Source organism: Gasterosteus aculeatus, chromosome 2, assembly GCF_964276395.1.
Source record: "Gasterosteus aculeatus chromosome 2, fGasAcu3.hap1.1, whole genome shotgun sequence".
Classification (NCBI taxonomy): domain Eukaryota; kingdom Metazoa; phylum Chordata; class Actinopteri; order Perciformes; family Gasterosteidae; genus Gasterosteus; species Gasterosteus aculeatus.
In genome coordinates, this window is record NC_135689.1 from 18,038,937 (window position 1) to 18,052,916 (window position 13,980).

The 13,980-nt window shown below is 45.3% G+C and overlaps 1 protein-coding gene across 2 annotated transcripts; it reads left to right on the forward strand.

Annotated features, from left to right (window-relative positions):
* Nucleotides 1–3,013: 3,013 nt before the first annotated feature.
* ampd1 (adenosine monophosphate deaminase 1 (isoform M)) lies at nucleotides 3,014–13,457 on the forward strand. 2 transcript variants are annotated; one of them, XM_040194082.2, is made up of 15 exons: nucleotides 3,014–3,255; nucleotides 5,887–6,052; nucleotides 6,176–6,347; nucleotides 8,067–8,232; nucleotides 8,331–8,550; nucleotides 8,857–8,986; nucleotides 9,448–9,642; nucleotides 10,034–10,165; nucleotides 10,255–10,418; nucleotides 10,602–10,728; nucleotides 10,977–11,140; nucleotides 11,229–11,349; nucleotides 12,269–12,442; nucleotides 12,784–12,894; nucleotides 13,132–13,457. In XM_040194082.2, the coding sequence occupies exons 1-15, from the start codon at nucleotides 3,234–3,236 to the stop codon at nucleotides 13,285–13,287; spliced, it is 2,220 nt and encodes a 739-aa protein (XP_040050016.1). In that variant the 5' UTR covers nucleotides 3,014–3,233; the 3' UTR covers nucleotides 13,288–13,457. The 2 variants fall into 2 exon arrangements, with proteins under 2 accessions (XP_040050016.1, XP_077942191.1); XM_078086065.1 differs by having other exon boundaries at nucleotides 3,089–5,248.
* The last annotated feature ends 523 nt before the right edge of the window (nucleotides 13,458–13,980 follow it).

Genomic DNA, 13,980 nt, shown 5'->3' on the forward strand with positions numbered 1-13,980 from the left:
CCATCTGACAGTTTCCATTTTGCCTGAAAAAACACAGCAACATTCAATTGATGTTTATGTAAAGCTCTGTGATGGAAATTACATTCTCTTATGTTATAGTTTAAAATATGTATGAATTTAATCTTTCGGGTGGTTAATCAGGTCAATTTCCCCACTTAACATCGTGCGTCTTATGAAACTTGCCGGTCCTTTATACGGTTTCTCCAGTGTTATACCATGTTTAGATCTGGGTGTTCCTTTATCTTTCCAACAGGAAGGTCGATTACAATCCAAACAGAACATGTAAACATGCTGAACTTGGAAAGCTGTGCACCAGTGAGCATTACTATCATGCACATTCCTCACTGTGTGTAAACTTATAAAGTGCTGAAGGAATGAGTCCTAAAACCCAAGGGATAATCATTTTGGTACGTCCTGTGGATCAGTTTTATTAATGGGATTTTGGTGTCAAGTCTTAAAAAAGGCAAATTTAAGGAAAAGGCTTAAAAATTAATCTTTTTACAACTATTGATTTCCCAACGAAATCATGCTGACAAGCCTCCTTTACAGCTCTCAAATGTGCACTATTCATTTGGGGAAAAGATCTATGTAATATACTTTTCCACAGAACTTTTTCCAAACAGTCTATTTTACTTTGAGCTGACCCGCTTATTCAGAATCTCAGGAGAGGCCTACAATCGATGGCATGTGAGTGGTGAGTGTGCACCTTTGTGTCTGTCCACGGCTTATCTTGCATCCTGCTGCAGCAAAGTACTACTAAGTCAATTTGGGAGGCCAATCGACTGCACGCCGACTCATCACTCCCTTCTTTAGGGGCCTCTAGGAGCCACGAGAGATGACCCATGTTGCATTGCTGCCGCCATGTCAACACATTTGAGCAGATTGCCTGGTATATGTCGCCGCTTGTTTTTTGAGTGTAAATAAAGTGTGTTCCACCAGTTCATTGGGTTTCCAGCCCATTAGCGTCTAGACGTGTCTATTCATTTAATCCCCCGTTGTAGCAGAGATCTACCAACTGCTGCAGGCAGCTTTCGAGTTGCAGTTGTTTGCATCGAAGATCTTTCATTTGACGAAAAGCAATGAGCTGTGTTGGTCATACCAGCAGACAGCGTGCATGGACACGTCTGTTATGCTGCAGTGATATTTGTTTTATGTCAAGTCTGTGGTTTCAGATTTCTAACCGCGTGCAGAGAGAATCTGTAGTCAAAACTTGACCTGACACCAGTAATATTTCAGTCCAAACAAAACGTTGTGTGACGGTAATGTGAGCTACATATCAGATATGTAAATCGAGGTGGTTGTATTGCATTTATTACATTATGATGTTCTACAAACTTCGTTGGAGAAGTGGAAACGTGTTAACCCAGATTCATGAGCAGGACGACGGAGCACCTGTTGTACTTTGCCAGCGTCTGACAGCCGGGGTGATCATGATCGGAGTAATATAAGATGGTAAAATGTTGACTACCCCTTGACCGTGTCAACCACACGTCCAGCTGCTGATAATCTCAGGCTCACAGCCAGGAGCAGTCACGCCTCCCCTCCGCTACGGAGGAGAAGGTCCTCTGAGAACAGGTCACTGATGTCAGCCTGTGCATTTGCTGCCATTTGCCTTCATAGGTTTTTCCTCGAAGTTCACTTTCATGTGGCAACCCGACGAGGGCTGTGGGAGTGCAGCACAAAGGTGTTAACACACAAGGAGGAAACGTAGTCCCTCAGACTTGTGGATATCAGCCAATCATGTTTTTGTCAGAAAACAACAGCCAAACTGCATGTTAGCAAAAACGGGATTAAATTGCTTCATTTCAGAACAATTCATGCTTGTGTCACCAGTTAAATTCTAATCACCAGCACGACCAAGTGTTGTTTCATCTGGAATGGAGGCTTATGAAAGGTATTTTCCTGAAAAACATAATTTACAAAATGTCATAAAAGCTCCTGCCTGGCATTTTTATTTCTTCTCGTCTTACTGCCGATGTCTAATTTGATTTCCTTCACCAGTTGCACCCTGAGAGGAACGTTGACATTTAGGATCACATTCGCTAGAGATGGCTTGGTAAGTGTCTACAAGCTGCACACAGAAGCAGAACTGTGACACAAGTAAATGTACGGAGACATCAGCGACCCAAAATGACTGAAGATGTAAAGATTTCTACACCCATCCGGATACTGTGAAATGGCTCAACGCCGAAAAAATATTTGACATATTCCCTTTAAGTGTTTCTGTGAAGTTCTTCAAATGCAAGTTTCCCGCTGCTTAACAGGACAAAGCCGTATAAAAACCATGACAAATACAGATTAAATCATCTGCATTGCTCGATATTATAAAGCCCAACAAATGCTGGACATTTGAGCATCTTTTAATGTTTGATCAGTCTTGCTATCAGTTGTAAAATCTAATAATTTGATTTATTTATTTCTTCCGATGGTAGAAAATGTATACTATTTCAGTGCAGTTTATTTGTAAGCACCTCTACTTAAGGCCCAGTGGATATTACTTTCAGCCTGGCTACACTGAGGCCATTGGGTGGTACCACTTTGGTCTGGGTTGAAAGATCTCGTTACCTATTGGATACACTGCCATGGAAAAGGAACACATGTTTACACTTCAAGTACAATTATTTAAAAAAACCTTTATTTGAAATGTGCCAAAAGACTAACTCAACATTATTCTAAAGCGTCTATTCCCTTCCTTATTATTGGAATAAAAACTAATACAACACCTCGGACCCGATTGACCACTAATGGGAGGTGCAAGGCTTTAGATGTTTAATTAACATGTTTGCATGGTTTGCAAGGGACCAAAGTCAACTGGGGTGAGAATCCGTTTCACTTGTGCTGAAAGAAGTAATCAGACTATTATGAAATGACCTGTCGTCGCTTCAAAACAACTTTCTCCACCTTTTCCATTTTTCAGCGGGTCGAAAGCCGACATGTGCAGAGCCGCTTGTGCCCCACACGGGGAGTTATATAACACGAGCCCCCTGCCCACCCGTCTGTTTGTCCACACGATGCCCGTCTGGGATTCCTGTGTGGATAGACAACTTTAAAAATAGAGTTGGACACTACGCGTCCCCCCTCGCCCAGCGGAACCACGTGTGGGCCGAGCAGGTTACACGTGAGGGGCAGAAGGAGCTTGATATCGGCCAGACTGAGCTCAGGGCTTCTCACTTCCCCTCCACAGAGGTACCGTCGCTGAGCACCCGTTACCGTTTGTCTGGGAGAGCGTCACCATGCCGAAAGTCATAGCGCCGGGTGAGTACGGGCAGGATGACTCCGGGGTTCGTCTGTAGTGTTTGGAGAGCATTTCAATTTTTTTACGCCGATGCGTGACGATAGAAACGGGTGAATTCCGTTTTCGGGTTGGGAAAATTCAAATAGGGTTCAGTGTGAGTGGGAAGGAGGTCTGTGACCTCTTGAACTGGGACGTGGTTTCCTGTGTTTAACAGATTCATGGAACATTTGGGCCGAAACGTGAACAAAAAAACCTCCACCTTGGTGTCAAACGTTTGAGAAGTATTAAAATTATGAAGATACCAAAAGACCTTCCAAAGATGCCTTGAATGCCTTGAACCGGGTGCACACCTCTAACTGTGGAATATCAGCAGCTGTTTAATTAGTAAAGTCCCATATGTTTGCCAGTCACATGGTCACTCTAATGGCACGGACAGGTTCATCGGGGTTAAAATGCACATAGTAAACAGTCATCACAAAGTAGCAATGTTTTAAATGCATTTATCCTTGTGTGATAATAATGTCAACATACCTTTCATGATTCTCAGGTCTCATTCATTCTGAATTTGTGTTTATCCTTTTAGTGTTCCTTCGTGTAGTTCATCCCTGGTATAAAAAGCTAAATCATTACTTCATTGTTGATGCTGTAAATTAAAGCTTACTTCCAGCAAGGACACATTGTTGTTAAGACTTTTCCAAAGGATGAGAAATAGAAAGGCAATGCTGGACCCGTGAGCCTGAAGTGTTTGTAATCAGTGGGTGGTGCAGAATGGACTCGCGTCATAATCTGACACGCCGGCTGGAACTCCACGCTGGTCTTGCAACAAATATGTCAACGATGAAACTGAAGCAATTCAGATGAGTCTCAGAGGCCCAGTTTACCGAAATAAAACCAAACCCACCAATGTAGAGAATCATCAAAACTAACTGGATTTTTTTCTGTCAATGGTTATTTTGCTGTGGCTCACTTACTTCATAACCACACGTGTTTGTTCCCCTCTAACCTGAACCGCCCCACCCGGCCTGGGACACAGCGGAGGGAGGAAGTGAGTATGGAGCTGAGAAACTTCACAAGGAGTTCGGGGAAGATTTGAAGCATTTCCAAATGCATGGTTTACTGTATGGCTGTGAGATGGTCACATCGGCAAAAATTCTCTCTCCAAAGCGCATTTGAATGCACATGGATGTTTGGATGTTGGTAAATGAACGTCTCTTCCATATGACAATGGTGTGTAATGGAAATGGAAACCATTTATTCCTCTATTTACATTCAATACTGGTTCTCTGGTTCATTATAATGCATTTTAACTATACCTTTCGAGCAGCACCAATGAAAACCTGAATGAATGTGAACAGTTTTATCAATAAATGACTTTCCCAGGTAGTCCAGCTACTCCTCCACCACGCGAAAGGTCACCGGTTCAATGAGCGGCGCACAAACAAGACTTAATTGACCTTTAGACTTGTTTGAACCATCAAAGCAATGACAGGGAGACAACGTGAAATGCATCTTCCCGCATACGCAGACGATCAGAAATGATGGTGGAGCATCCGTGGAATCCTGCACATTAGTGTCAGACCCTGCGAGCTCCAGCCGAATCATCTCTGCACGTGTCTCCAAGATGGAGTCGGTGTCAAAAGGAATTGGGAATTTAACAGTGACGTTTACTCTAAATTCCTCATCCTTTAACTGAATGTTCCCTAATCCCATTTCTCCATCTACCTTAAAGTGTATGCATTGGTCCAATGTCTCATTCCATTGCTCATAGCCTCAGCATTTACGATTGCATGTATCTCAATCTCTGTCTTTTGGTTGTAACTGATAAATATTAGATCTCTGTGATTAAAATCTTGTGTATTTATGACAACGGCAACATCTTTTCTTATACTTACACAGTTAAAACTTGTTTTGGTTTCTCCATCACCTTTCTAACCGATCCTTTTTCTAACACTCTTTTTTTCGGGCTTTGCTCCGGGCGGTTCCGCTCGCTTGCCGGGTCAACAGGTCATCAGAGTAAGTATGGAGGGTGAGACGTAAAACCCCCGTTCCCTCAAATGTAACGCCATCTCGGCGCTTACTTGAGATCTCGCTCCGAGCTGAAAAGTGCATGTGAGGCGTGTAGTCTGATCCGGAGGCCTCTCGTGCTGTGTGATGTCATCCCGTTGCTACCGGATTTGGACGCCTGTTGGACAACTGCTGTGTAGCTTAGTTCATAACTCCAGTCATTTCCCGCCAAGTAAATTCTGATCAAAATCACCTCGCTTACATCCACTTACGGGGTGCAAATAATAAATCTACAGCGAGAGATTATCTGGAGTTAGAACCGCCGTGTGTCCGTGTGAGTCCGCCAGCGCTTCATCGCTCCTCTGTGTGCATGGGACCGAACCGGAGGTCAGAGTTGCAGACTTGCAGTGGCCGAGTCCACCTTTGTTCATGTGCCGCAGTCTGCAAACGTCTGGTTTGGATCCGGCCTTTTTTCCATCATGGTGTAAGACGTCGTGTGCACCGTTCGTTCCCCATGAATCATTCTGCACTCATGTTCATGGCGCATTGGTTCGGCGTCAAGGAGTTGCGTTTGTGGCTGCAAGGTGAGACGGGGGGCGGAACGCAGCTGTGTTATTGACTGAACAAACCACTGCTGTGCCCGACAGAGACCGATGATAAAATGCGGGCCTTCGCCGAGCAGGTCTTTGCGTCCGAGACCAAAGGCGAGGACGTCCGTGATGAGATCTCCATGTTTGACGTGGATGACGACTGTCCCATCATGCACCAGGAGATGGCCCACCATCTCCACACCGAGGACGACGCCGAGAAACGGTGAGGAGCGAGTTTACGTGGGCGCTTTTGTTAAGTGGCGCAGCAAAACGATGTCATGACTCGGCGAGGAAATGAGACATTTTGAGGCGTCGAACTTTTCCTCATTCCTCTCCTCATCCACAGCAAGCGACACCAGCACTGCCGCACCATGAACGTGCCAGCGGCGGCTGCCAAAGCGTCTGCCACGCACGTGACTGCTTCCACGGCAGTCGTGTCAGTGGAGGTGGACACGCCCACCTACCTGGAAGTGCCGGACTTCCAGAGAGTGGCCATCATCGGAGACTACGCCTCTGGGGTACTGTCCTCTTTTATTGTATCGAATTCAAATTCACGGGCCAAGTACTTTGTTTGACTTTAGATTTTTAGAACACACACAGTCATAGAGAATCATCTTTGATGTGAATTCAGCAGTAAGCAGCATCAAACTCGTGCGGTTGAGCAGAGATGAGGGGATGTCAGGAAGTTAATTCTTGTTTTTTGAACAAGGGGGCGAAATATCAAATGAAACATGGATCATTTAGCAAACAGTTGTTGTCCATCCATTATCCATTTTCACATCGGTTATCCTGCACACAGGATCGCGGGGTGGGCTGGAGTCTCTCCCAGCCAACTTCGGGCGAGACAAACAGTTGTTGTGTTAAATGTAAATATTTTACAATAAAAAAATATTTTTAAAAAGGTTTTCAGATATCTAATAAAGAAAATACTGTTGACTCGGAAGTGTGAAAATTCTAATTATTGTCCTTACAGTGTATGGGATGCATTCAATAATTAATGAAAGCCACTCTGTGGACCGACAGACACGGTTCCATCATGTTACCTCCCCCTTACTGTTTCTGCTAATAAGTTCAATTAAATTCATTTTATTTTGTATAGCCCAAAATCGCAAATTACAAAATTGTGAGTAGTAAGCCAGGCGCACAGCAGGACCACTGCAGGGACAACCATCAGATAGAACCACCATAACATAGAACCACCATCAGATAGAACCACCATCAAATAGAACCACCCTCCACAGAAGCCTGTGGGGAGGGAGAGCACAGAGACTTTAGGAGAGGCTAATGTTGGTTTACGAGTACAGTAATATGATTAATATCTAAAATAATAATGATGATGATGGCGGCAGCAGCAGGCGTCAGCAGGGCCACGGCAGGTGTCAGGATCAGGGTCCAGAAGGAACTACGATCTACGGAGACCTGCTAGGGGAGAAAGCACAAAAAAACTCCCGGAAAGAAGCTGAATTAGTCATGTGCATTAATAAAACTTGAATTATGGTAGAACGAGAGCGTGAGAGAGGAGCTCGGTGTGTCCTAAGAATTCCCCCGGCATTCTAAGCCTCTAGCAGCTTAACTAAGGGCTGGTCCAGGCTAACCTGAGCCAGCCCTAACTATAGGCAGAATCAAAGAGGAACGTTTTAAGTTTTACTTTAAAAGAGCTGACCGAATCTGCCGACCGGACTGAAAGTGGAAGCTGGTTCCACAAAAGATCCACAACAGTTTAGTGAACATGCAATGAACAATCCTTTCAAATCTCACAAGAAACCCGACTTCTATATTCTTTAAATGCACATATTAATGAATTAATGATTGTAACGTCCATCCGCTCAACAGAAGGCGACGGCAGCCAGCGGCCCGTTAGCTTTTCTTAGTAAACTATGAGATGTTTGTGGGTTTGTTCTGGGATCTTCTGGTATCACAGTAATCTCTACACACCCTTGTTTACTGCACGCTGAGAAGGGAACCTAAACCAGACCTGGGCCACGCTGACATGAATACAGACTGATTTCTTAGATATGTCCGCTGGTCAGAGGCCTGACAGCCTCCCTCTCACCTCCAGAGGCCCATGAATGGAGCTCAGTTGATATCAGGCCCGGGTTTAACTCTCACTGCTCTCAATTTTTGGCATTCATCTTGTTTTCTAAAGGAACGCGTCAAATGACGACAGCCACATCTAAGGTTACATTTTTCTCAAGCATTGGCCTCTATGTGTGGCATCTCTGGCATCCGCCAATCAGGTGACCATGGATGACTTTGAGCTGTCCTGTAAGGGCGTGTACCGTGCCCTGACCATCAGGGAGAAGTACATGAGGTTGGCCTACCAGCGTTTCCCACTGACGACCTCCGAGTACTTGCGTGAGATTGAGGGGGGGAGCTTCAAAACCGAAGATCTGGTGCAGCCGGGTGAGGAGAGGAGGAGTGGAGGCAGCTTACGTGGGGTGATTTCTGTAACCATTCGGGTACCGCCATGCCAATCATATGCATTTGCCTCCATCCATCAGTCTTCACAGCCCCTCCAAAGCAAGGGGAGGACCCCTTTGATACCAAGAACCTGCCAAAGGATCTGGGATATGTCGCGCGCATGAAGGATGGCGTCATCTACGTGTACAAAGACGCCGCAGCCGCGGACAAACATCAGCCCAAAGACCTGCCCTGCCCGGACTACGACACCTTCATCGACGACATGAACTTCCTCATCGCGCTCATTGCACAAGGCCCCACGTGAGTCCTATTAAAACATGCTGATTAGTCGGTTTGGGATTTTAAAATTAAGGAATCTCAGTTATCTTTTCTACCAGCATCCAATTCCTGCCTGAATCAGGTCTTTAAAAACACAAGTCGGCAGCGTGTGTTTGTGAGGATCCGCACAGGCTCACAACAAAATAACGTGCCATAAAAAAAAACGTTCAAATTCAACATTTTCCGTTTCTAAAGACATGAATCAAACATGATCTGCTGTCAATCTGCTATTTGGCAGCAACTAACGTCGCAGCTCACATGTTAAAATCCTTCTCTTTTGTTTCGCAGTAAGACTTACACTCACCGCCGTCTGAAGTTCCTCATGTCCAAGTTCAATGTGCATGAGATGCTGAATGAGATGGAGGAGATGAAGGAGCTGAAGCTGAACCCCCACAGGGACTTCTACAACTGCAGAAAGGTCGCCACGAAAAACATTCAGCATGCACACTTATCTTAATTCAGCGTTAAAACATAAAAGCAGGACAAATAACTTCAGCTTTAACAAATGAAATATAAAGACAATGTTAGTGAATTTGTCACAAAGCATGGGTCTTAGATTAAGAGAGGCTGTAAAATAAAGAGAAATCACTGCGTTCTTCCATCACGCAAAGCCTTAACTGAGCCTGCATGCAATGACAATTGATAATATGTGGGGTAATCTTTATTCTAAAGGCATTTAGCTGTACATACATGAGGAGATTCGTAAAGTCTTCATTTATAATCTGTATTTCCCGCGCTGTTGTCGTCCTCGCTTTTCTGTCTTCCATTCACTTTGTGTGTCTCTAGCAGCCTCTTGTTACCAAGCAGAGTTATTACAACCCACGAGAAACCCATGACCTCAGGCATCCGCTCTCTTACCCCCTCCCATGGCCTCTCCAGGTGGACACCCACATCCACGCCGCGGCCTGCATGAACCAGAAGCACCTGCTGCGCTTCATCAAAAGGTCTTACCGCGTGGACGCCGAGCGCGTCGTGCACAAGCTCAACGGCAAGGAGGTCACCATGAAGGAGCTCTTCGAGTCCCTCCACCTGCACCCCTATGACCTCACCGTGGACTCCCTGGATGTGCACGCTGTACGTCACACACTTGTTGGTGGCTTTAGATGGGAAACGCCACAAATGTAAAGGACTTAGTATTTAACAGTACACCTATTCAAAAAAATTGCTAAGAAATCTGTTTTATTTTAGTTCAGTTTGTTTTCTGTTCAAAGTCTCATACACATACTGATAGACAGCATAATAAATGTATGCAGCAAAATGTCCCAATTTAAACATTTAATTAAACTGAATACACATTGAATCTTCCAAATATTAATTCCTTATTTACGCTACTTCTTAAAGTAATAATCCTTACTTTAAACGTAGCGTAATTTAAGTAATAATTAGGAATAGATCAATCCAGTTCCCGTTTTCAACCTCTGATGATCTAAATCTCCTTTCTTGTCTGATGGTGGTTTCCCTGAAGGGAAGACAAACCTTCCAGCGTTTTGATAAATTCAACGCCAAGTACAACCCAGTGGGAGCCAGTGAGCTGCGTGACCTGTACATGAAGACAGAGAACCACATCGGGGGAGAGTACTTCGCCACCATCATCAAGGTCACTGTGAAATGAATCGATGAGAAACATACCAGATTAACAGCAGGATTTAGTAATGAAATAATCTCCATTATCTCCGTATGAACCAGGAAGTAGCCAGTGACCTGGAGGACGCCAAGTACCAGTATGCTGAGCCTCGTCTGTCCATCTACGGCTGCAACCCGACCGAGTGGCACAAGCTCTCCAGCTGGTTCGTCAAGCACAGAGTCTTCTCCCCCAACCTCAAATGGATGATCCAAATACCCAGGATCTAGTGAGTTCTCACAACTTGATTCCTTTTTTAATGCAGCTCTGGCCCATCTGTGAGGCATGTGGAGAATAATAAATCCGTGTGCATAAATTATCGATGATATTAAAGACAATGTGGTAGTTAAAAAATGCCTCTAAAGGACTAAAATAATTCATACGTTTTGTTTTTTCCCCGCTTTCATCTTAGCGACATTTTCAGAGGCCGGAACTTTGTGCCCCACTTTGGCAAGATGCTGGAGAACATCTTCCTTCCAGTGTTCAACGCCACCATCGACCCACAGTCCCACCCGGAGCTCAGCATCTTCCTCCAGCATGTGAGTGACAAACACTAGAGCCTAGAGAGGAGCGCTCGGTAGAGTAAACGCGAGGCACGAGACGTAAAATCCCACTGAATCTGCCTGCAAAGAAGCCGTCGAGTCGGGGTGAGGCGGAGAAGCGTGCGGACTCGGGCTTCCACAACGAGTGCATTGTTACCTCTGGATAACCAGAACAGCTCACACGCAACCAGCTGACCAAATGCATCCGCTGCCTGTTCGATCCGCCTTTGTGCCGCCTGGTGCAGGTGACAGGTTTCGACAGCGTGGACGATGAGTCCAAGCACAGCGGTCACATGTTCTGCACCAAGAGCCCCAAACCACAGGAGTGGGACGTTGGCAAAAACCCCTCCTACACCTACTACATCTACTACATGTATGCCAACATCGCTGTGCTCAACCAGCTCCGCAGGTCAGTGACTTTTCCCTAAAATATATCGCGTGTACTTTACAATAACACGTGTCCGTAGATTAATACTTGTTTATTTCCCGCCTTGTAGAGAGCGGGGCATGAACACGTTCACGTTCAGGCCTCACTGCGGCGAGGCCGGTGCCATCACCCATCTGCTGGCTGCCTTCATGACTGCTGACAACATCTCCCACGGCCTCAACCTCAAGAAGGTCCGTCCTCTCTTCATACATATGCTTACTCACACATGCCAGGCCACTAGTCCTAGACTCCAGCTCTGTAAAGGAGGCACGAGGTTTCATGGTAATTTTTTTTCCAAAATCAGACTCCTTAGTTATTGTCCTGAGGAAATCTCAGCCATGAGTACAAACGGTTAATTAAATGCCCAACCAGAGACTGTTACACCACACCTGCCCACACCAGCCCAATACCCGCTTTAGAAAAATGATGGAGAAGGGTATTCATTTGGACCCCCCCCAATGTCTAAACCATGGTTACGTCCTCGGGCCGAGGTGTTTCCACCGTGCAGATCCGACTGAAAGCCAAAACAATCGCCACCGCCGTTTTTCTGCCATGTTGCTGCAGGTTTAGTTCCGTGCTACAGGCCCTTTTTGGAGTTCATCCTTCTGTGTAAATATCTTATGTTACAATGTGGACACCTGCCGCTTATATATGTACAGATTTTTGTTTTTTCTTTCTAAATTTAGGTGGTGCTCCTTATATTCAGGTGCGCCTTATACTCCAGAAATGATGGTACTCACTTGTTGTCAATGCTGCATTAAACAAAAGTTATAGCGTTACATTCTTGGCTGCATATATACTTCAAAAACAAACAAAAAACATTTAAGATGACCTTCACAATCATAAATTATAGAATTTTGTCAAAAGCCCTTTGAAAGCAGTAAGTTGATTCTGCTCCATTCTTCCACGCAGGGATTGTGAAAACCTGACAGGAGACGCTCGGACGTTATACATCTTTCCTGATGTACATTGGTGTTGTGCATGCTAGGAAGGATGACACGTGATTGATTTCACATTTTCACCCGTGTAGTTTGTTGTCATTGACGCGACAGATAAGGTCCCAAGTTGACTGAACCTGATCACATCTGTCAACCGTCCACCCCCCCCCAGAGCCCCGTGCTGCAGTACCTCTACTTCCTGACCCAGATCCCCATCGCCATGTCCCCCCTCAGCAACAACAGCCTGTTCCTGGAATACGCCAAGAACCCGCTGCTGGAGTTCCACAAGAAAGGCCTGGTGGTGTCCCTCTCCACCGACGACCCCATGCAGTTCCACTACACCAAGGTCTGAGCGCGCGGAGGGCGCGGACAATGGCGCATTCTGTGCTCCGTATAATGAGCATTGTGTTCCGTCTACAGATGAATGCATTTCAGTTTTTGCGTTCTGATTGTACAGAAAATGCAACACACTGCACAATCAAACGGAAGAGAAGTAGAACAATCAAATGCCCATGCATTGTAAGCACTGTGCCGCACAGAATATGCAGATAGTGGTTCAACAATGTGAGCTGCATGTTCACAGTTACCGTTGGCAACCGCTGCCTTCGACAGTTCATGGGAATTGTGTGTGCTTTAGCTGTGTCTGTGCGATCCAAGCGTCAACGTGTGAGGCCTTTATGTCCACAGGAGCCCCTGATGGAGGAGTACGCCATTGCAGCCCAGGTCTTCAAGCTCAGTACCTGCGACATGTGTGAGATCTCCAGGAACAGCGTTCTGCAGAGCGCAATGTCTCACGAGGTAACACACTCACACACCTGCATGGCGACGCACTAAACCTGGTGCTTTTTTAAAAACCCATTTAATAAAACGCCTGAAAGACAAGTCTTGCTTTTCATAACGGCAAACATTGAAACTGGAAGACGTGTTTCTGCACTTTAAATCACCGCACAGGCCGCTCAGAGGCGCCACGTTCGACGTGCAGCCGATCTTATGCTCGCTCCAAATACATGCTTGTCCATTTCTTCTGCGCCGCAGGAGAAGAGCCACTTCCTGGGTCAGAACTACCTCAAGGAAGGCCCAGAGGGCAACGACATCCGTAAGACCAACGTGGCCCAGATCCGCATGGCTTACCGCTACGAGACCCTGTGCTACGAGCTCAACCTCATCAAGGAGGGCGTGAAGTCAGACTAAACGCAACGCGTTTCTACATTTGTTTTAAACAATCAAATCAAATCAAGTAGCCTTCTAAGACGTCACTGCATAAATCTGCACACTTACTGACGTGGTACATCCCAGTGTGTGCTTTCCATGTGGAGAAACCTCACGAGTGAGGATGAAAGTGAATAAATGTGAAATATCAAGTGTATTTGTGTGGTGTTTACCCCTTTGATGAATTTCATAATTCAATCAGTGTTACATTGCAACATTATTTTATTCATGAAGGTCTCAAAAGTAAAAGGGACCGAAAGCAGACTTTGTCACTTGCGATGTGTTTTTAAGTACAACTTCATGGCTATCGCTTCCCTGCACCTACCACCTATCAGATGTTTCATAAATGAAAGACATGTATCCCAGTCAATTATTAGCTCGTCGAGTCGTGCAGGTGCGGCTCCGAACCGTATTTCCCAGGACACCGGAAGACAACAGCATGTATTGGCCGCTGACAGCTGCAGCAGTTGATGTGATGACGTCGTCTCTCTTGGATCGGGAAGATTCAACCAAACTTTTTCGCACCACGTCAAGCTCGACAGAAACACCCTGATCAGAACCGGAAATTAAGAGAATACTTGGAGTTGTGCGCACAGATACATTAAATTAGCATACAATGAATTGTATATTAAATTATTAATATAAATATTAAATAATTAAATAGACGTTTACTTG

What these genes read in the sequence shown, in the direction of transcription:
- ampd1 (XM_040194082.2), top strand. Translation starts at nt 3,234, where the DNA reads ATGCCGAAAGTCATAGCGCCGG. An exon ending in GAGGACGACGCCGAGAAACG is followed by an intron (nt 6,053 to 6,175) that starts GTGAGGAGCGAG and finishes CCTCATCCACAG; the next exon opens with CAAGCGACACCAGCACTGCC. An exon ending in ACTCCCTGGATGTGCACGCT is followed by an intron (nt 9,643 to 10,033) that starts GTACGTCACACA and finishes GTTTCCCTGAAG; the next exon opens with GGAAGACAAACCTTCCAGCG.